The 23,270-nt window shown below is 42.7% G+C and overlaps 1 protein-coding gene across 3 annotated transcripts in view; it reads right to left on the reverse strand.

Moving 5' to 3' along the window:
- STIM1 (stromal interaction molecule 1) overlaps positions 1-23,270 on the reverse strand; it is a 180,401-nt gene that overhangs the window by 15,584 nt on the left and 141,547 nt on the right. For all 3 annotated transcript variants that reach the window (XM_045817896.1, XM_045817897.1, XM_045817898.1), the window contains exons 4-7: positions 18,073-18,184; positions 14,740-14,855; positions 6,848-7,025; positions 2,756-2,933 (exon numbers count right to left, since the gene is read on the reverse strand). In XM_045817896.1, the coding sequence (XP_045673852.1) occupies positions 2,756-2,933; positions 6,848-7,025; positions 14,740-14,855; positions 18,073-18,184 (584 nt within the window). The remainder of the gene's footprint in view (positions 1-2,755; positions 2,934-6,847; positions 7,026-14,739; positions 14,856-18,072; positions 18,185-23,270) is intronic.

Consider the following 23,270-nt stretch of genomic DNA (forward strand, 5'->3'; position numbering starts at 1 on the left):
AATGTTGTTAATGAGGTCAAGTGGATTACTCATGTTTAAATATTTTATATTCTTACTGATGTTTTGGCTGCTTATTATTGAGAGAGGTATGTTGAAATCTCTAATTTTGATTATGAATTTGTCTGTTATTCTAGTTTTTTCAACTTTTGCTTTATATATAACTAGGTGTATCCAAATTAAACATTGTTATATATTACTGTTGAATTTACATGGCTATCATTAAGATATGTCCATTTTTGTCTCTAGTAATACTTCTTGCACTAAAGTCCACTTTTGTCTGATATTAATATAACTACCTCTGCTTTATTTTGCTTAGTGTTTGTATCACATGCCTTATCTCCTCCTTTTGCTTTTAACCTTTCTGTATCCTTATATTTACAGTATATCTCCTATAAACAGCATACAGGTGTGTTTTGCTTTTTATCCAGTCTGACATTCTTTGCCTTTCAATCCTATTGTTTAGTTTGTTTACATAAACTGAGTTTCAACATGTTTGAAAGGACTGAAACCATACAGTGTATGTTCTCTAACTACAGTAAAATTAAACTAGAAATCAATGAGAAAGATAACCAGAAACATCCCCATGCTTGAAAATTAAGCAATACACTTCTTTTTTTTTTTTAAGATTTTATTTATTTATTTTTAGAGAGGGAAAAGAGGGAGAAAGAGAGAGAGAGAAACATCAATGTGCGATTGCTGGGGGCCGTGGCCTGCAACCCAGGTATGTGCCCTGACTGGGAATCAAACCTGCGACACTTTGGTTCGCAGCCCGCGCTCAATCCACTGAGCTATGTCAGCCAGGGCAACAATACACTTCTAAATAACCATGAGCCAAAACAGAAATTGCAATAAAAATTAAAAAATCTTTGCCCTGGCTGGTATAGCTCAGGGGATTGAGTGTGGGCTACAAACCAAAGGGTCGTCAGTTCAATTCCCAGTCAGGGCACATGCCTGGGTTGCGGGCCAGGTCCCCAGTGGGGGCCATGTGAGAAACAACCACACATTGATGTTTCTCTCCTTCTCTTTCTCCCTCCCTTCTCCTCTCTCTAAAAGTAAATACACAAAATCTAAAAAAAATACATTTAAAAAAAATAGAAAATCTTTTTAACTGAATGATAATTAAAGCATGAAATATCAAAACTTGGTAAATGCAACTAAAGCAGTGCTGAGATGGAAATTTACAGCTCTAAATGCATATATTAGAAAAGATTAAAAGTTTAAAATCACTGACCTAATCTTCCACCTCAAGAAACTAGAAAAGTAAGAGTAAATTTAAAAACTTTTTTTAAGGGCATGACTTCTACACTGAAAACTACAAAATGTTCCTGTGAAAAAATTTTAAAGACCTGAAAAGTGACAGGATAAACAACGCTCATGGACTGGAAGAATCATTTAGTTAAAATGCCAACCCCCCCCCACACACACACACATTAATCTATACATATAATTCCAACACAACAAAAATTCCAGCAAGACTTTTTTTGGGGGGTGGGGAGGGACAAAGGAATGACAAGCTAATATGGAAATGTAAGGAACCTAGAAGAACCAAGGCCATCTTGAAGAACACTAAAGCTAGAGAGTCCCAAATGAAATGGTCGTTAAATTTAAGAAAAGGTGTTCAATATTATTATTAGCCATTAGGAAAATTAAAATTAAAATCACCATGAGATACCACTACATCCACACCAGAATGTATAAAATTAAAATGCCTAAAATTGCCAAGGCTGTAACTCAACTAGAACTCTCACACACTGCTGGTGGCCGTGTATATTGGTACAACTATTTTGGAAAACTGTTTGGCAATAAAGCTAAATATTTATGCCCTTTTATATATCCAACAGAAATAAATACTAAGCTCACCAAGAGATGTGTGCAAGTTTCACAGCAGGGTTATTCACAAAAGGCAAACAACTCAAATGTGTATCAGAGGAGAATGGATAAATAATGTATAGTATACAATAGCTTATTACTCAGCAATGGAAATAAACTAGCTACATAAATAATGCAATAACATAGATGACTCTTACAAATAAAATGTTGAGTGAAAGAAACCAAACACAAAAACTGAGACACATAATGCCATTTATATGAAGTTCTACATCAGGTGAAACTAATATGGTTTAGAGATTATGTATAGTTATCTCTTGGAAGGAATATTGACAGTTGGCAGGGGGAAGCAAAAGTGAGCCTTCTGGGGTGTTTAAAAGATTCTGTATTTTGATCTGGATGGTGGTTACACAGGTATATGAATATGTAAAAGCTTGCCAACTGTACACTTATAATCTCTACACTTTAGTCTATGTAAATACCTCAATAAAAAAATGAACAAAATAACTAAATTTGTTACCCACTGTTCTTTGAAAATCACAGTGACAATTTTTTGCAACTTTTCCACTATTCTTAGTAGTAAGAATCTAATAACTTGAAGATATTCTTTCAGCCATATTTCTTTTTCTCCTGTTTTCTCCTCACCTGAGGATATGTTTATTGGTTTTAGAGAAAGAGGATGGGAGAGAGAGAAACATTGATGTGTGAGAGAAACATCAATTGGTTATCTCCCACACACAACCCAACCAGGGATCAAACCTGCAATGTTTTGGTGCACAGGATGACGCTCCAACCAACGGGGACACTTGGCCAGGGCTCTTTGAGCCATATTGCAATGTCTTCACACATGAAACTTTTCAGCCAGACTTATGGCCCCTGCTCTTTACCTACTCCCTCAGAATGTCCAGTAACTTGCAGACTCTCCTACCTGCTCCAGCTCCTCCTCAGCATATTTTTGGCGGCTCCGCTCATTCTCAGTACCCTCCCGCAGCTCCTTCAGTCGCTGGGCTTCCTGCTTGGCAAGGTTGATCTCATCACGCAGCTTCTTCTCCAGATGTACCTTCTCCACCTCCACTGTGCGGTGCTCCTCCTGGGCCTTCTGCAGCCTGGGGGGCGATGCAGGGAGCTGGAGGAGGCCAGGCAAGGGGGTCCCAGCCAACATGCCATGAGTCATGGCATTGGAAAGGAAAATAAGGGCTCCAGCACTCAGCACATATTCTCCCTATTCTGCTGACGCTGACTGAGTTAGCTCAGCACCAACACAAACCACAGTCATTACCATACTTCTTGCACTAGCCACCATTTTTCTGCCACTAATAAAGGCTGTGACAACTACTAGTTTACTAGATAGTTCACATTTGTCCTCCCTGCATGTAATGACACAGTATTATATCATGATCAACCTAGGACAGGTGTGGGTATGAAGGCTTTGTGAGGGGATGTGACCACTGACAGAACTGAGACTAGAATTCCAATCTGTATGACTTCAAATCCCATGGTTATTCCCCTCATACCAGGTGTCTGGAAGGTTCACAAATGGAGAATACCCTGCAAGCTAGACCAAAGATCCAGAGAAAGCCTGACAGCTGAGATATAAATGAGGTGGTGGTAGTGGGGAAATTTAAGGAAGATGAGAAAGGAATCATGAGCCGTACTTCTTGGACTCCTGAGTACCTATTGCCAGAAACACATAAAAATGAAATTCATGCCAAAGGGCAAAGCTTGAGAGAGCCCCCTGCTTCCCCAAGGCCTGAGTTCTTTTCCTTAGTATCTTCCACGGGGGCTAAGATCTCAAGGGTATCAGTTATAATGAAAATATATATTTGTCCCCATCCACACATTCCCTTTGTTCACTGACAAGTCTTCCATCCATCCAAATAAACCTCCTTCCTTCTTCCTCCATATAACTATTTTATTCACTCACTCATTCATTCATTCATTTACCCAGTACTTTCAGATGTACACTAAATGCCACATCCTGTGCTAAGCCCTAGATATATGGAGATGAATGAGAAAACTGTTTCTGCCATCAAGGAGTTCATTATCTAATTCAATTTAGACAGATAATTCTATACAATGTGACAAGTTCTACAAGAGAGAGATACACAAGGTGTTGGATGAGCCCAATGGATAGAGTGATCAACTCCACCTGAAACGCATCAGGAAAAGCGAAGCATGGGCTAGACCCAGAAGAAAGAATAAGAGTTTACTAATCCCTCTAGAAGAGAGGAAGGACTTAGCCACTGTCAGGTCTTCCTACCTTAGTAGGAACCACCAAGATACCAGGGGACCAGGAATGAAGGGGAAATGGTGATGAAGAAGACAGGAGATATATGGCTTAGACTTCAGATACAGCAAAAAAACGGATAGGCTACAGAACAAGCAGCGCCCAGAGAGAAGAGCACTGGCCACTGAGTTAAGTAGGTAAAAGTAGGTGACACAGAAGAGGCAGAAACAGAACTCAGTCTCTAACAAATCCCAAGTCCACACTGGCCATCAGTATTGGAACCCTCAAAAGATGTGTTGGTACAAGCGGGAAGGGAGACGGTGAAATGTCTAGACTGCTCTTACTGCTGACAAATGGTAGTATTCTGCCCAATTTGTTGGAGAGAAAGGGAGTTGAACCTCCTCGAAGTTCACACCAGGTGGCGCTGCAAGCACAGCTAAAACAAACCAGAGGTGCCATTTCCTGCCCCCATCTCCTTTTCTGGCTGAGTACCCTCCTTTATTGTATTCCTCCAAGATGCTACTGCCTGAAATTACACCATTAGGGATTCAATTCTTCCCTGATATATTATCCTCTCTGAAAGCAGCCTCTTGAGAAAAGCCTATGATATATCTGTCTTCTTCATATAATAGGGAGCTCCTTTAAAAGTAGAATCAAAACTGACCCACTTGTATAGTCCTAACAGGATCTAGACGAGATGAAAATCAACAAACACTGTTAAGAGCAGAAATCAAGCAAATAAATGTATCACCAAGCCTGGCCCCACTCCATCTCCTGCACAGAAGACTGAACATCCTGAAGGCAACAATCAATTAGCATTATAAGAAAATTATGTAGCTGAGTGCAAGCCTTGGCTCTAAGCAGTCATGACTATAGACAAGTCTGCTCCCTGTACTGGGCCAGTTTCTTCATTTTTAAACAGGAATCAAAATTCCTGCCTGCGTCAAAGAATTATTTTGAAACCCAATGAAATCCTAACTGGAATGTGCATGTAGCATTCATTACATTTATCCACCCAAAATATTGGGAACCCTGAAAAAAAAAGCTTTATGGTGGTTTGCAGTGCAGGCCTACTGAAGTAAGGAGGGAGGAGGTGGCATGTAGCTCTGAACACTGTCAGAGGATGTGTGTGCACACAAGTGTGAGCCCAGCTCTGGGTGTGTGCATACATTTGCTTCTCTAAGTGCCACCACAGTGGTCATTAGCTCTGTAGGCCTTGGGGAGCAGGCAGGGCTGGGAGCTTAGTTTTATCCCCAAACTTGGAATGTCTCCTGCCTAGATTCTTTGCCTTTGGAATGAAAACAGTACATGTTTTTCAGACAAATGAAGAATGGGACTGCCTAGACAGCAGCATTTAGCCCCCAGTTGGCAAAGGGCCCAGGATCAAGGAGCCCAACAAAGTAGCCAAAAATCAGCTCAGAGATAAAACTCCTTTTTTTGTCCCCCATAAGGCTCGTCCATGAGTATGAATCTGTCCGGGCTGCCTTTACTGAGGTAGCACCCTACGGGTGTCAAAATTCCTAGCTCACTACTTACTGATACGTGACCCTAAGCAAACCACTCACCCCTCAGAGCCTTCATTTCAACTCTAAAATAGGGATAATAATAGTACCTTCTAACCTGTGTTGTGATGATTAAAAACAATAATACATTTAAGTGCTTAACTATACCTAGCTCATGAGAAATCCTTCCCTCATCCCTCCAAAGAAAATAGTATCTATCATTTAAAAATAACAGAAAGAGCCAGACTGCATTTCCTTTCACATAGATTTATGCAAAGACTTCCCAACTAGACTCCCTAGGCTGCCAGAATAATTTTCTAGAAGACGGTCCTAAAGTGGGCCTTTCCTCTTTTCAAAACCTAAACAAAGCAGAAAACTAAATACTTGTATTGCTTCTATGTTGCCTTTTGCATCCTACTAAATTTCTCCATATGAGTCTTAAGGCGCCAGGGGCCTGGCTCCACTACACATTCAACTTTAACTACCAGGACCGTCCTACCCATCTTTTAAGGCCATCCACATCACTCACTTCCTGCCTCTGTGCTCTTCCTGTCCTTAGAGGTATCATGCCATAAGCTGACACTGAGTCGCTGCACAAGTGTGCACCTACCGCTCCTCATACGTGAGCTCTCTTGCCCCAGGAGCAGTGAATTCCTTACAATTCCCAGGACAGAGCTGGTTACTAGATATCAGGAAGTACTTAGACTGGCTGGCATCTTTCTTTCACAGCTATATCTTCTACAATAATTTTAAGCCATGTTTTAGTTACGCAGAATCCCAGACTATCAGAGCTATGCCATTAATGTCCTCCTAGTTCCATTCATGAGAAAATAAGTCCTAGAAGGGAAAGAGATCTACCCAAAGTCTTACAACAAGTGAGTGTTTATGAGATTTAGGAGGTATTAGGAAGGCAGATTTGTGAGGTTTCTCTGGGGAAGGGTGAAGGACAAGTCATTGTATCTATTTCTATGGGAAAGGAAGCAAAGGTAGGATGAAAGATAGAATAACCCCTAACAAGCCATCCAGCCAGGGAAGCTCAAGACTTCTGAGAGCAACATGTTTCTCCCTCTGAAGTTCAGAGCGAAAATAAGTTTCTGCCCTGAGAAGAATACTTGTCCATGTAACCAGAATGGCAGGAACCTAGACTCCCAATGCAGCTTTGGAAGGACGCACAGCCTGGGCAGCCACGTCAGCATGGTCTCAGGGACCAGGCAGCCCACAACCCAAATGGAATCAGGAGGCTCCCAAAAGCTGGCAGCACCAGGGCTGTGGGGAAGGGGCAGGGCCTTACCTTTCCTGAAGGTCATGCAGACTCTGCTCAGCTCGGTGTAACCCCTCCAGGTCCTTCATCATCTTCTTCATGTGCTCCTTGGAGTAACGATTCTGGATATAAGCAAACCAGCAGCCACCCACACCAATAACGATAGACACCACCAGCATGAAGTCCTTGAGGTGATTATGGCGAGTCACTGCCAGAGAGGAAGGGCATGGTGAGTCAGACTGCCCACTGCACACTTAGCCTTGCAGAGTCCACTGCATATCCCCTCCTCCATGAAGCCTTCCCACCATTCACAAGAAATTACTTTCTGTTCTTAGACACACACTTGCCATACACTATTATAGTAAGCTCTGTGCCTATTTCTCTACTAAGTCAAGGCCTAGTTTGGAAACAATGAGAGGCCTTAGAGCAATAAGGAGGCTTATTAAATTGTACTTCCCTAATATGCACTGAAGAGGAAAGCACTAATGCTTTCTCAATACATGCTGGCCATCTCAGGTCTGCAATGAGCCCATGTACCCAGATGAACTGGCTTCCATCTTATAAGGTAAGCAATGCTAGGGTGCCACGGCAGGTAGAAGGAGATGGCTGGTGAGGGTATAAAGCAATGTGACTAGAGCTTGAGGTCAGGCCATGGAACTGAGGTTACTATAGAAGCTGGGTCTCCTGGGCTACTAGGCTATTGTAGGTATGAGGTACAAAGCCCAGATCAGGTAAAGGTCTGCAAGTCTCATCTATGGAGAGCACTCCTAGGCTGTAGCTCAATCTGCAGACCAGGAAAAACAGGAATAGCCTCAAGAGATTGATATAGATAAGACATGCCACATGCCAGAGGGACAGAGCTATCTGCTGAGAATGCCTGGCAGCATTGGCCACTTGGCCAGGGCCCCAGCCACCAGCTGAGACTCAGAGTAATAATCAGTCTCCAGAGCAAAACTAAAATGCTAACCAAGGAACAATAGCAGAAGATAAGAGCAAAAATCATGTCCTGAGAATTCAGCCAACCAGAAGAGGGGCACCCCTGGAGCCTGACCTTGTTCCTAGTATGCCAGATGTGGGCCCTGGGCCACAGCACGGGAGACTGGAAAGAGGCACCTAAGGAGAAGAGGACTGCTGCTGAAGCAGTCCTTTAAGTTGAGTGGGTTGTACTCAACTTGGGATGGAGTAGCTGTGGGCTCAGAGGACCCCAGATGTGGGAGCCAGGGAAGGAAAAAAAGAGGGAATGGCCTCCTGTGCACAGCTGGTTACCCTCAGGTTGGGGAGGGAAAAGCAGGACTGACAGGATCCCAGTGCCTGGGAAGGACAAGAGGCTAATGGGCATCCAAAAGGTCCTAGGTGGAACCACTACACTGAGGCAGAGTCTAAACAGAAAAAGACACATGTAGCTGGAAACCACATGAAAATGAGGCCCAGATTGAGAAAAAGGGTTATGTTCATAGCTCCTCGATGAAAGGCTGAACAGCAAGACAAGGGGATGGTGAGAGATCAAAGACAGATTAGTGCCTTCTATTTCCATCTGGGGAGGGGAGTTACTAGGTCCAGGGTGGGAGCCCTGTCCTTCACATGTTTATGCCAGATTCTCATAGAGGAGACTAAGGGCCCTCTAGTGGCCACCTTCTGCCCTGCCCCCCCAACCAGCAGGCCTACACTTGCAGCCTTACTCAAGGCGTCACTCTCCTCCCTTCAGGCCCTAAGAAGGGATATCTCTGCAGCACAGTGAGCTGCCTTTCTTTCTGGAACACACCAGCCTCCTACATAGCCTCTACCAGACCAGAGGCTGGGGTACACTCTGCCTCCCTTCCCAGGGTTTCTCATCTCCAACATCCCATACACATTCCTACAGAAAGTCAGAGGTGCTCTTGTTCAAACAAGACTCCATGCAGCTGCCACGCTCCGCCTATCACCTCAAATTCTTCAAATTTTGGGGCATGCAGATTGGGCACCTATCTATTCTATTCAGTCCCATATTCAACCTTGTCCAGATCAATTTGGAACAAGATGCTATTTTTTTCCCAGCTTCATATTCTCATCCAAGTCATGAATACAAATTCTGAATGGCCAGAGCCAAGCAAAGGACCTAAGGTAACACTTTCACTTATCAGTACCCACTGAATCTCTTCAACCAGTTTTGACTCCACTTAAATGTACAAGCATCCACCCCATACATACATCCCTCTGCCTTGTCAAATGTATTGTGGAAGTTCAGCTACACTGTCACATCCTATGAGCGACCAAGTTTGGTGGGAAGAAAATGAATCTAACACAGCTGATTTACTCTGTAGCCCCTTCGTGAGCATCACTTGTCCCATTCTGTAGACAAAAAAAAAACTGGGGTTCATAGAAGCACTACTTGTTAGAGTTCAGAAAAAGTGACAGAGTTGGGATTCAAATCCAGATGTGTCTGACTGCATGACCTTTCTGCTACACCCCACTTTGTCATTACAACTTTCATACCCACTACTCACACAGCAGGTATTGATTCTGCTTTGTTACATGTAATATCTTTTCCCATGAAGAGGCCTGCATCTCCTGGCCTAGCTGATGTGACTAAGAATTCCAAGGCCCTAGTTTCTCTCCTACCAGCATCTTGGGAGGTGACTTTGGCATTGCCATGAGGAAAGGCCTTTCAGTTAAACATAGGCCTCATACAGAGAAATTCTGCCATTGAAGGAAGCATCCTACACTGAGTATTAGGAAGTCTGGGTTCTATGCTGCCCTCTGCCTCAATTTGTTAGGAAATTCACTTCCTCCATCTGAATCTCAGCTTCCTCAGCAGTAAAATGTGTTATCACAGAATTACTAAAGAGATCAAATGCACAGTTGCAAATGAAAGCACTTAGAGGTATTTTGGAAATATTCCAGATCAACATATCCAATAAGTAATTAGGAATGTTGCTATGGAGTTTGAGAAACAGACAGGAGCTGGAGAAGCTGATGTGAGAATTGTCAGATCCCTCCAGTGAAGCCCTGGGCTGAACCCCACAGCCCTAAACAAATCTATGATGGTTAATTTTATGTGTCAACTTGACTGGGCTAAGAGATGCCCAGATAGCTGGTAAAACATTATTCCTGGGGGTGTCTATGAGGTTTTCTTCATGAGAAGTATTTGAATAAGTAGACTGAGTAAAGATCAGCTTCACTAATGTGAGTGGGCATCATCCAGTCATCCATAGGCTGCTGAGGGCCTGAATGGAACCAAAGGTAGAGGAAAGGTGGATTTGCTCTCTCAGCTTGAATTGAGACATCCATCTTCTCCTGCCCTCTTACACCAGTACTGGTTCTCCGGTCTTTGGACTCAGGCAGAGACTTACACCATCAAGTCTCTGATTTCCTGGCCTGTGGAACACCGTCATCTCTCTTGGTTCTCAGGCTTTCCTGGTTCTCCAGCTTGCAGATGGCAGATCATGGGACTCTTGGTCTCCCTAATTACATGAGCCAATTCATATAATAAATGTCCTCTTATAAATATCTATATACATGTCCTACTGGTTCTGTTTCTCTGGAGAATGCTAAATACAGAATCTACAAATTATTGTACAAGAAAAAGAGGAGAAAATAGGGAAATCAAATGTCTAGTCTATGCTTAATGAATGATGTACTTCTTCCCATCATAATTCTATTCCCATTCTTCAGTTTCTACTACCTACTGTCCCAGCCCATCACAGCCTACAGAGATCCTTCCATTCCTTGTCCTCTGAACTAGGATTTCCTAATTAATCCATTCTTCAGACAGGTAAACATGGCTTATCTCTAGCTATCTCAGGGACTGCCTTGTGTGTTTTTCAAGTTACACATCAGTCACCTTTTTTCTGATAGTTTGTGAGTTTCTCAGGGCCAGGCACAAGACTAATTTACCTCTGTAGCCCCACACTTAGCATAGAGCCTTACCAAAGCAAGTGCTCAGCAAAGGTGGGAAGCAGGGGAAAAGAGCAGGAAGAGAGGTTTTAGCCCAAAAGGAGGGGGGGTGGAGTTTACAATATAAAGTGCATGTGAAGGGCAAATACCAGCTCCTGGTGACATGAAGAATACAGCCAGCTGTCCTACACAATCTCTGTACAAGCTCAGCTCTCAGAATCCACCTTGCACCCGGGGAACATAGCCAAGGCAGAAAGACCACAGAGGTTTCATGAAAGCAGATGTGGCTGGCCAAGTGAACAGAGCTGGCTGGGATCTGAGAATCCAGAGGGTGGCAGGATTCCTAGCCCAAGTGCTGCAAATAGATTTCAGCAAAATGAGGTCAACTATTAACACAATCAGGCCTGAGAAGGGGAGAAGAGTGTAAACTAATGAGATGCTGACATGTTAACAGAGTCAGAGGTAATGGTGAGAATTTTCAAGGTACCAGTTAGCACTGAGAATGTGAGCCTCTAATCATTATCATTTTCTGGAATCCTCACTCCCAATCTATTCTGTCCACCCACTCTACTGCCCACAATACCCTGCCCCTGACAGACACAGATATTCATCCCTCACTGCCAAAATATGTGCTAGGAATTTCTTTTGTCATTTACACAGCCTTCTGTGCTAAAGTGTCTGTTTAACCTGGAATGACTAATCCCTGGACCCACCTCCCTTTTGGATATGGCCCCAAAAGTGCCCTGACTGCCTCACCTACCCAAAGATGCTCCACAGGTAGCACAACCAAGGTGAAAAGGATTCTTCTGACATCACCCCTCAGTCCTGTAGCTCTGGCAAGTCCCAGCCTCCTCCTGCAGAACTTTGAGGATACATCACCTGACACCTACTTCTTGCTGGGCCTTATGCTAAGTGCTGATGACAGATGAACAAATCTCTTCCTGCCCTTGAGGAGTTCCCAGTTTAAATGGTAACAGACAGGGAAAGAGAATGTTAACACAGGAAGCGTGTACAAAGGGCTGTGACTTCCCAGAGGAGAGTAGGAGAGAAGGGTTGAGAGTGCCTGGGAAGAGGCTGCAAAGGTATCCTGGGGAAGGCTTGAAGGGTGAGTTGGAACATAACAGAAAAGAGAAAGAAGGTAAGGATAGAGCTGACAGAGACCACAGCAAGCTTTGTCAAAGAGGCAGCCACTCCTGTATACCAAGGACTCTTCCCTATTATCTGAGCCACTGAAGAAGGCAGACTGTGTATAGTCTTGTCTTTTCCTTTCCACAACTACCCCCAACCCTAGCAATTCCTTGGCAGGCCTCTCCCTGCCTGCTTCACGATACTCCTGCTGAAAGCACCAAGGGCACGGTAGCCCCTAGCCCAGGACTACCTGCAACAGGCACAACTGCACACTGGAAATAGTAGCTACCATTTGTTTAGGGGAAATAGGGACACAGACAACCTTGGGAACACACCCAAGGTCACAACACTTCTGAGTGACAGAGCCAGTTTGCTTGACTTCAAAGCTGGAACTCTGTATTATAACTTGTTTCCTCTAACAGAAGTAGAGGGTGGGGCCATACAGTAGAAAACAGCACTGCATTCAAGTCATGGCTCTGCCACATAAAAGCTGAATGACCTCTAAAAACTCACCTCATCTCTCTGAGCCTCATTTTCTCTGAGAAAGTATCTGCAGAGGAGAAAAAGGCCCCTCAACAAATGATCGGCTGCCAGAGTGAGACATCAGCTTAGGCCCCAAAGTGGACACTGCCTTTGGGCCTTTGCTTCTTAGAGCACAACTAACACCTGATCACTGGCACTGTTAGGGGAGCCCCCACAAGAGCCTCCAAGCCTATGGACAACTTTGCAGAGTGGAAAAGTCTGCAAAAGGCCACGTGCTGCTCTGTAGCCACATGAGGAGGACTGAAATGTCTTCTACTGTCAGAAAATGGACCCCAAGATGACTCTCTACTGAGCCAGTCTGATCCCTTCTCCCTCTTCCCAAGCTCTGAAGCTGCTGTGAGCCCATGGGTTCACAGCGGACCTGTGAACTCAGCGGACCCTCCTAGCTGCTGCCCAACAAACCATCGATTTTGAGATGTCTCACTCCTCATGCCAATGGCAGGATTTTCATTAAGGCTGGGCAAGGTAGCCCTGGCTGGCCCAGGTTTGTTGGGGTGTTTGTCTACTACATGCCTTATGGTGAGGCGTGAGAGCCATAGCCTTAGGAACTCATCCAGGTGCAGAACACAGGTCAGAGGCAGTGCAGACCCTCATTGTAAGTCGTGTGTGGGTGTTGTACAGGGAACAGCACTGAACTAGGGGTTTTAGTCCATGCTCGGATGGGAACGCAGAGCCTAAAGGGACACAGATCAAGGGATTCTCTGCAGGTCCCACCAGACATGGCCCCACCCTTGCAAGAGTCTCCTGCCAAAGAGCTTCCTGATATTTTCCTCAGATTCCACCTGGCAATTTTCAAAAATTTTCTTTAACAAACATCAGTAGGAAACTATAAAAACAATTATTTCGCATCAGGACAGCTGATAGATCCCAACATAGCTCCCAGAAGTATACCCAGTTCTATCTGAGACCTTGAATGAGAGCCAGTGAGAGCCTTACTGACCAAACCCATTTTGCAGGTGAGGAAACCTAACTCTAGGCGGGAGAACTGAATGGCCAAAGATCCCTTGATAAGGCAAGGGTCACAGAATTCCTAAAAGTATAGGATATAGACAGTAGTAGTAGGGAACAGACCTCCTGTCTTTTATACAGGCCCTTAATCAACCAAAGGGTTTCTCCCCAAAATTATAGAAGGTAGCAGTTGAAAGGAATCTTAAAGATCCATTAGCTCAATTATTTTATAATACAAATCAGAAAACACACTCTGAGAAAAGTGACCTAAACAAGGTCTCACAGTGAGTGGCAATTTTGAAAAGAGACCAAGATGCTTTCCTAAACTTTACAAGTTCTCTATATGAAAGTCCTGGAATTACAAAACAAATCTAGATGTACATGATGATGATGACTGAGATATAATTCATACACTCTAAAATTCACTCCTTCAAAATCAATTCAATGGTCTTAGCATATTTACAAGGTTACACAACTATCAGCACAATTAATTCTAAAACATCACTACTCCATAAAGCACTTCCCACCCCACATGCCAGCCGCTTCTCTGGACTGGTTCTTGGCTCTATAGCATTCTGCTCCTGGCATCCTCAACTGATGCCAATAGCTCTCAAAGGGCAGGGAGTGAACCCTAAGAGCCTGTTTGGTCAAGGTTAATTTTCTGAGAAACATTTGTTCCCCCAGAGTTTACTTAGAATAAGAAATAAGATGTCAGGATCTTGCAGGATCTTCAGGAGCAGAACCACCTAATTCTCTCAACTAACTCCTGGCTGAAGAAAATGCTCTTCCTTAGGCCTGAGTGTGTCTCTATTGCTGCAGTGAAAGCCCACTTAGTCCCCTATGGATACAGAAGGACACAAGATGTTCAACAATTAGTTCATACATTCTGAAGACATGTAGTGAGAGCAGGGAACAGCTAAACAGCATTCAGCCCCTATGGTTACTTTTATCCCTCAGCATAACTTTCATATTTTAGCATTTGTGTTCCTGCTCAGGTTGTTTCCTTCATCCAGAATGCCCTCCCCAGCCACCTCTATGGAATAAGGCCACACCCATCCTTACAGACAGAGCTCACACGCCACTTCTTCAATAGTATGCCTTCTCCATCCTTCCTCTTGACCTCAGAAGTACTGTGTACCTCTCTAGAACATTCACTTTTATCCCTTTAGGGCAGAATATGATTCATCCAGGTCTCTCCATAGGTTCCAGCACAGCACTGGCACAAAGCAGATGTTTTATTAACATATCTAATGAATGGATGTTGATAGCTGGATGGACTACAAGGTAAAACCATTTCATCTCAACAGCAGCAGAAAAAGTGGAGGCACTGCCTTGCAGGTGTGCCTAGGAGATCCAGCACCTCAGCCCAGACACCCCAACAGCCTTGGATTCCATGGCACACCAGCAGCCCTTCTCTCCACAGGACTCACAGAGAGGAGGCCCAAAGAGCACTGTGTCCAGGGCCTTTAGCTGTAGCTTCTGCCGATGACTCCGGTCTGTCATCTTCAGCACGGTCCCTGTCATGGTGGTGTTGGTTACAGCGAGCCTGTTGAGGCAAAGAGTAGGTATTCAGTTCCCTGCCACCAAAGCCAGGAAGGATCCTGGTAAAACTGCCCATCTCCTCCAGAAACACTTCCATGACTTCTAGCTGCTGGTGACTGCTCCCCTCTGCACTTTAGAACACAGAGTCTACACGGGACACATAACATTTACCAAGAATTTGTTCACCCTTCTACACATGTCCACCTCTCCTGAGTATCCTATTCTCTGAGGATTATCCATTGTGCCCATTCCCAGGCCCAACTGTAAATTTTCTGTTGTGCTTCCCCTTACAGGGATTACCTACTACATATCTTCTACACTCCCACCATTTATAAATGCATTCTCCTCCTGTCCAGCCCTTTAAAAATGTTCAGTGATTCTGGGGATCTCTGAATTATCCTAATCCTAACCCAATTAAATATGTTCAATAATGAATATATTTAATACTCATTAAATATAAAGCTACTGATGACAAACACTACACATCTTGTTAGCTTGTACTTGAGTCACTGTCATTTGCTCCCAGATTACTGTAATTTTTTATGACCTTCAACCATATTGTTAATAATAACTCTAATAAGAGTAGGCCTATACACAAGAAATGACTTCAGAAAAACTAGACTTTGTTTCTCTTCTGTGGGAACACAGTGGATATTAAGAGGAGAAGAGTCTAAGATATGAAAGACTGAAAAATGCTGGTCTGGGTCCCACAAGAGAGTGTTTACTACTATACTACTCCATAAGGTCAATGCTCTTTTCAAATGCATATCTCTGTTTCCCCGAGTAGAAAAGAAGCTTCTAACATCAGTGTGTGTCTATACTCCTGCCTGGGTATGCAGAAGCAACTAGTTCTTTCTCTAGCCCTGGGAAGCAATCGAGTCCTCCTACAAGAGAGTCATGAGACACTGGTAGGAAGTGGGAGGGTCAGGAGATCTAGTTTCTGGTCTCAGCCCTATCATTGAGTGACTCACTTGTCTAATCATAAGCTGCTGGGTCCCTCTCCTTCATAAATTTCTGTAAAATCAGATGCTTCCTACAAGCCTGGGAATTCTTGGGGCTCCTCTTCAGAGAACTTCTATCAGGTATACTGGACTTCATCTGACTGATCAATATAAGTGTTATCTTTTCTATGGTCTTTTTGTCAAAGAAACCCACAAATTTGAATGCTATCTACTTCTAAGTGATGAGAGAAATGAAAAGCATTTACTAGCTAACATTTACTAAACAACTGCTGTGTATCTCCTACTGTTCTGACACTTTACATACAATACCTCATTTAGTTCTCATGATTTTGAGAGCCCAGTTCTATTATTAGAACAGATACAAAAACTGAGACTTACAGTTGAGTAACTTGCTCAAAGCCACACAGTGAATAAGTGGCAAAGCCAAGAAACAAACTCAAATCTGCCATATTCTTTCCATTATACAATGCTGCCTAGTGATGGGCCTAGAACATCCCTACTCTATGCACTGAAGGTTCCATGCTTCTCACTGTCACTAAGGAGTCACAGCTTGGCTTTCTTTATTCCTGAGACAGCTTAGCTAGGTCTGGTCTTAGATCTAATCCTAGCCACAAGAGGGCTAAGTGAGCCCATGACCTGAGAGCTGACTTCTTATCCTAAGCTTTACAGTTTTAATCCAAGCCACAGCCATTCCTCATGATGAAATGGTGCTGTGATCCATAAGGCACTACTGCCATTGCTGTGGGTAATGAGAAAGGAACCTAAATCCTGGCACTTCATAGTCAATCATCTATTCAGTGCTGGTCTCTTCCATTAAACATGGAGTTCCTAAAGGCAGATATGAGGTCTAATGCATGTCTTTGTCCTCAGGGCCCAGAGCATGGCATATGGTAGATGCTTGGTAAAGTCTTGTCAAATAGAACTAAACTGACTATTTCCAGGAAGTCTATCCTCAACTACATGGGGCAAGAGGAAAAATGCAGTAAAAAAGGCAAGGCACTTAGAACCAAGCAGACCTGGGCTCAAATCCCAGCTCTGCCACTTACCAGCTTGAATAAATCAGAAAATACTTGAAATTCAGCTTGTTCACCTGAAAGCTGAGACAGTTATTTTTTCTTCCCAGAATTGTGAAAATCAACTGAAATAATAGTTAGGAAGCACTCTATAAAGGGATTTACAAACATTAAGATTATTACTCTCTCCAGAAAAGGGAGAAGCTGTGAAGAGAAGGCTGTAGGCAGCAGAGAGGGAACAATCAGCTCAGCTAGGCCTGGCCAGCAGTGCCCAGTAGCTCTGTAGCTGGAGACTACAATGTGTGGGCATTCCAACAGCTTCGCCTTCCCCTTTCCCCTGTTGCTGAAGCTTATAACCAGATGCACCTACATAACAAGATGACGGATTATACACAATCAGCACTTACCAGACAGTAAGCCCTTTGAGGACAAGGGCAGGTTGTTGTCATCTTTATCCCCAGCACCCATGACAAGTGCTTGGCACAGAGAGGTACCCAGTAAATATTTTTTGAATGAATAAGTAAATGGATTAATGATTGAATGACATATGGTACTAGTTTGACATAAGAGGTCCAAGTAATATTCCATCTCCTCCCCACTTCCACCCCAAGCCCTCACATATCACACCTGTAAAGGACGCAAAGTTAGGACACAATAGCTATTGGAAGAGTCATTCCAGAGAACAGGCTGGGTCCAAAGGAAGTCAGGCCCTTTTCTTTTGCTGCATGATTTCTTTAGAGTACGTGGTATATGGATAATTCAAGGGAAGCTAAAAGAACCCTGAGGCTCCTGGACAATAAAAGAGGCAGCAAAAGAAAAAATACCACAGGCTTCAAAATCTACCCAGATCAAGCGTTTTGCTTCTAACTAGCCACATGACCTTGGAAGAGTCACTTAGCCAGTTTCATCATCATTATACAATAATACCTACCTTATAAGAGTAATGTAAGAATTAAATGAGATACTGTATAAAAAGTGTTGAAGTAGAGTGCTTGGCATGCACTAAGCACTCAATAAGTGGCAGTTATTAGTACTATTCCAAGTACTGATAGAAATATTAAATCAGAGAATGAATGCTACGTAGCCATCGTGCTTTACAGCAAGTGCACAGTAGATGTGAGAACAGGTCTATAGATTCTGCCCTAAAAAGGATGTGACCTCATTTAACTGACCAGAACAACCTGAAGGCAGGCCAACCCCAGTCCATTCCCTGTACCCCTAAGTAACAGAACAGTCTTCTCCTGACCTTGGCATGGCATGGCCACTGAGCTGCAGCTTCCGGAAGGTCTCCTCATACTGAGGCAGCTCCACATATGTGATCAGCCACTGCACCACCTCATCCACGGTCCAGTTGTATACTGTGGGAAGAGACAGGAAAGCCATGACTCCAGAAGGCCAAGCACTACTTGCACTTACTGTCACAGTCACATTGACCTTAACATTTACCACATGTTTATGTGTTCAACATCTCACTCTCACATAAAATCCTATGTATAAAAGGAATAGGCACCCTACTTTTTGTTTATGTACATATACGGAGGTGAGCAAAAGGAGGTTTACAGTTGTTTGTATGGGGAAAAACCATTAATAACTAAATAATAATATAAGAATAAACTCTGTGTTTTGCATACTTAAACAACTTTTGCCCACCCCTGTATATGTGTGTATGTATATGAGACATTACATGGAGAGATGGATCCAGATGACGTCACTTAAACCCTGAGTCAGATCATCTGGTCAATAGCCCTACTCCCAGATATTTTTAGTTTTGTGCAACAAGTAAATTTCCCCTCTTGTTTATATCAGATTGAAAAGATTTTCTGTCACAACAGGACCCAATTCTAACTGAAATAATTACTGAGCGATCACTCACAACATGGCTAATCACATCATTACCCTCCATGGCCACTGTAGCTAATCATTTGTCAATATTATAATATTGTGATTTTTAAATGGATTACTATAAAAATAATTCTCTTAAAATAATTTTAATGTTTGTGTGGTATTTAGACACATAGATAACAAACTTATCTCCATACTTTGTCAAGGGCCAACAAGAAAGAAATAGAAGTGGACTTAATACACAAGGAATTAAGTTCAAGCCAAGTGAAGATCAAATGACATCATGATATATTTCATAAATCAAAGTTTCGTAGTAGCTTGAATAAAGAAAGATGGAGGGAGGACTGAATCATCAGATGGTACCCAATAATAAAGGCCTGCTGAACTTAAAGGGCCTGGGAGCAACTGAGTTTCAGCAAAAAGGTATCATTTTATTGGATTTGAAGTTTGTTTTTATTTAACGTATAAATCTGTTTTCGTTTACATTTGCATACAAATTTTATATAGCAACTTAAACCTCATGTTATGCCTGTACATATTTAAGTAACATTATAATAAAAATAAGTCAGCATTTCAGGCCCTAGATAAATTATTTCCCTTAAAAGGAATTTGTTTTTGCCTCAAGTTTGAAAACTACTGCTGTAAGCAGCAAGAACCCTAAATAGTATGAAGCAGAATGAGATGGTGAGATTTATCATCCTCCTTGCTTAAGATTCATATCTTTACCAAAAACTGTCTTTAATGAGAATGCTATCTAATTTCCCTTTAGTAATTAGGAAACATTAAGGCATGGACCATGTCCCATTCATTTTTGCACACTCCATTGTCTCTAAAATAGAGCTTCATATACAGTGGTATTAATAAGGATTTACTCAAAGAATTAACTACCCTAAGTGAGGAGTTCCAGAAATGTTGTGAAGGTGAGCCAAATAGTCACAACGGTCCCCTTAGACTAAAATACAGCTCATGTAAATGGTTAACTTCTGAAATGCTTGTCAAAAAAACAGGCATTCTTCTGGTAGACACACCTCAGATCTTAGGTTGTTTCTGTCATTTTCACATAAGATAGAGAAGTTTGAAGGCTGGGCCCTGTCCCTTCATTCTCCTACTTCCCCTACAGTGGAGTCCAGCACTGGTCCCAAGCAAACACTTAGAAAGAGATCCTGAATGAAACCAAGTTGAAGGTATAACTACTCCAATCTCTTCATGTTCCCAAGCAAGCTACTAGAGCTCAGGAGAAAAGTCCCAAAACCAAGAGAGTTTGGAGATAGATCACACTGTCTGCAAAGACACAGGAGGTGAGAAGAGAAAGGTGTCATGGGACAAAATGAAGCAGGTACAATGCCCTAAGACTGCATCCTAGAAGACAAGATTCTAGAAGTTTAGGTGAATGGTGCCTAGTCATTGCTTAAACTTCTAATTCCCCGAGTAAGATACATTGGAGAGAAGAGAGTAATTAATTTCTAAGAGATGTTCAAATCTTAGGGTTTGGGAAAGGAGAGATGACAGAGCTGGGATTAAAGAAGCATTACAGAAGGTAGAATGTATTCCTGAGCCATCATTCCTGAAAATGGATATATAGCCACACGCATTACAAATGTGATCATTTACTATGGTTTGGAGTATCAGGTAATAAAGATGTAGTAGAGGGACACACAGACATGAGGCAGACAGCCAAGTGCTAGCCTGTAAGATACAGAGAACAACACGCTCCGGACACTGCTGCCAAGGGAGCTCAGCCTCATCCAGGACAAAGCGGCCTTTCTGCTGGGCACGTGGAATGGAAAGAAGTCCACTTTTTTATTGCTAGAAAGGCCTGAGGCTGGTGGTGCTACAAAGGTCTTTTGTCTACTGGGAGGACGCCCTGCTACGAGCCTGAGCACAGACCTTTGGCACACAGGAATTCCTCTCTCTGTACCCTACACTGCCATGGAGATAGGTAGGAATCACTCTAGACCAGGGTTTCTCAGTCTCTGCACCACTGACATTTTGGACAGGATACTTCTTTGTTGTGGGGGACTGTCCTGTGCATTTTATGATGTTTAACAACATCCCTGGCATCTATACACTAGGTGCCAATAGCATGCTGCCAGTCATGACAATCAAAAATGTCTCCAGATAATGCCAAATGTTCCCTAGGGGACAAAACTACCCCTGACTGAAAACCGCTGTCCTAAACACTGCTGTAGGTGAGGCAGAATCTATAATGGCATCACTGCAATTTGGTGAGGAAGAACTCCAAACACATTCGGCCCCTATACAGCCAAGCTATAAGGAAAAAGGATAATGGCTTGAGCATGTCAGGCCAAACCTCAAAGCAGTTGGTTTTGGTTTTTGGTTTTGGTGCCCGACAGATCATTCTGTTACCTAGGTGGGGCGTGGCAGCATGGGGTTTCCCAACCAGAGAGACTGCAGTCTGAACAAAATAAACCAGGATAAGCTGCATTCTTGGCAGATGAGCAATCCCGTGTCCCAGCATGAAGAGCTCCATTAACAGTTAAGTTGAGAGATCAGAGGCCCTTGTCACTAAGGTTCAAGTACCTAAAAGTTAAAAGCTTTGCTCTGCTTTCTCATTGCAATAGAGAAAATGAGAAGTTTCTCTGGGCCAAAGTGAGGAAGAAGGCAAACAGCTAGGGATATAACAGTATACAAAACAGTCATAGATTCCTGATGCTTATATTCTGGTGGAGAGAGACAAACTAAAGCACTATAAACCAACAAATATTGGGTAGTGATAAGTACAATGAAGAAATACAAAGCAGGGTAAAATGATAAAGAGCAATGCTATATCAGATGTAATCACAAAAGGCCTCTGATGAGGTGACATTTGGGTGGAAAATTAAATAAAGATGTGAGCCATGTGAATACTTGGGGGAAGGGCCTTCCAAGCAGATAGAACAGTAAGTATTACTCCCTAGCACCTGAGCTATAGCCATACCTCCAGGGATATTCCAGGACAGTTCCCTTGGCCTTGGCCAATCCCTTCTCCTGCCAGGGAAAGAATAAGCAGTAGGAAATAGGCTCCGGAATCAGCATTTCTCTTCCATAATGGACCAGTGGTGCCTCCAAATGAAGCTCTCACTTACTTTTATGGCAAGTTACTTAATATTTCTGTGCTTCCTTTACATCACCTATAAAATGATGAAAATCAGAGTTCTCACATTGTAAGAGTGTAGTAAAGATATGGAAGCTCCTTGCATACAGTAAGAGCTAAAGAAATATTGGTTATTATTATTATTATTTTCACCATTTGTTTATTCATTCATTCACCAAGCTTTCACTGGCTTCTACTTTAGTAGGTACTGGGTGAGTTACTGGATACAGAAATCAATCTGCATGATCTCCATCACAAAGGGCTTTCTTCTAGAGAAGGAGACATACAAGAAAATAAATGAGTATATAATACAGTATGATAGGTGCTAGGGAGGTGCCAGAGGGCTATATGGGGTGATGTGGGAGAAAGAAGTTACTAATAACTAGAGTGAGGCAAAAAATAAAAAGCCATCAAAAAGCCTAGCTTTTTATCTGGATACTCTGGATACAGAGCACTCCAGGAGAACTACAGAATCTTACCAAGTGGCCTTCCCTAAAGACAGTTTCTTCTGGCTCACATTAGCAGCGTGTCATCTACACGTAGAGTCAATATCAAGCCCTTAATCACCATTGCAAAAAAAAAATCTGGCCCATGGCCTAGGCCTCATGTGATAGGCCCACTAAGCTACCTGGCAAAAACCAGTTCTACACAGCTGCAGAGTTGTAAGAGAACCTAGGCTATGGAATTGAATAAGCCAAACAACTTGTACAAAATCACATAATGGTAGAGCCAAGGATAAATGTTCGTCTTCCACATACCTACTCTGGATCAGGCCAGGAGCTAAGTGTTGAGATACAGAATCATAATAGGTAATGCCCTCAAGCAGCATGGTAGAAAACAAGCAGGGGAACAGATCACTGTAATTAATGTGCCACAATGAGATAGGAGTAAGAGGCTGTGGAAACACAGAAGGAGACATTTAACCTAGCCTGTGGTTTCCAGGCAAGATTTCCTAAAGAAGGGGATACTTAAGTTGACTCCTGATTGTCACATAGGATTTAACCAGATCAACAAAGGAGGAAGGACAGAGGAAACAGTATATATGAAAGCATCAAGGGATGAAAGAGAAAGACATATTTGAGTAGCTGCAGATAAATCAGTGCAGCTACAGAGAAAGAGATGTGATGAAGAGTGATAGAAAATAAGAAAGTGAATCACAGAAATAAGCAGTATGCTAACCTCGTATGCTAAACTAATCTAGCACAATGCCTGATATATACCCACAAGTATGTTTGCACAAATTGTAGGAGAGAAATAGAAATTTTGGGGGCCAATACTACAGAGATGAATAAGGAATGATGGAGAACCACAACATTAAAACATAAAGGAACTTGTAAGGTATAAAAGAAAATCACCAGATTTTTATTTACATGTACACACTGATATTTTTTCCCAATTGAGGTAATTCATTTTGAAATTACAAATGGACATTTAATTTCAATGCACCTAACATCTCAGAGATAAACATGTAAAAAGATAACATTTTCTATAATAATTTCTCTTGTCAA

Source organism: Phyllostomus hastatus, unplaced genomic scaffold (genome assembly GCF_019186645.2).
Source record: "Phyllostomus hastatus isolate PE091 unplaced genomic scaffold, TTU_PhHast_1.1 phas_scaffold_317, whole genome shotgun sequence".
Taxonomy (NCBI): domain Eukaryota; kingdom Metazoa; phylum Chordata; class Mammalia; order Chiroptera; family Phyllostomidae; genus Phyllostomus; species Phyllostomus hastatus.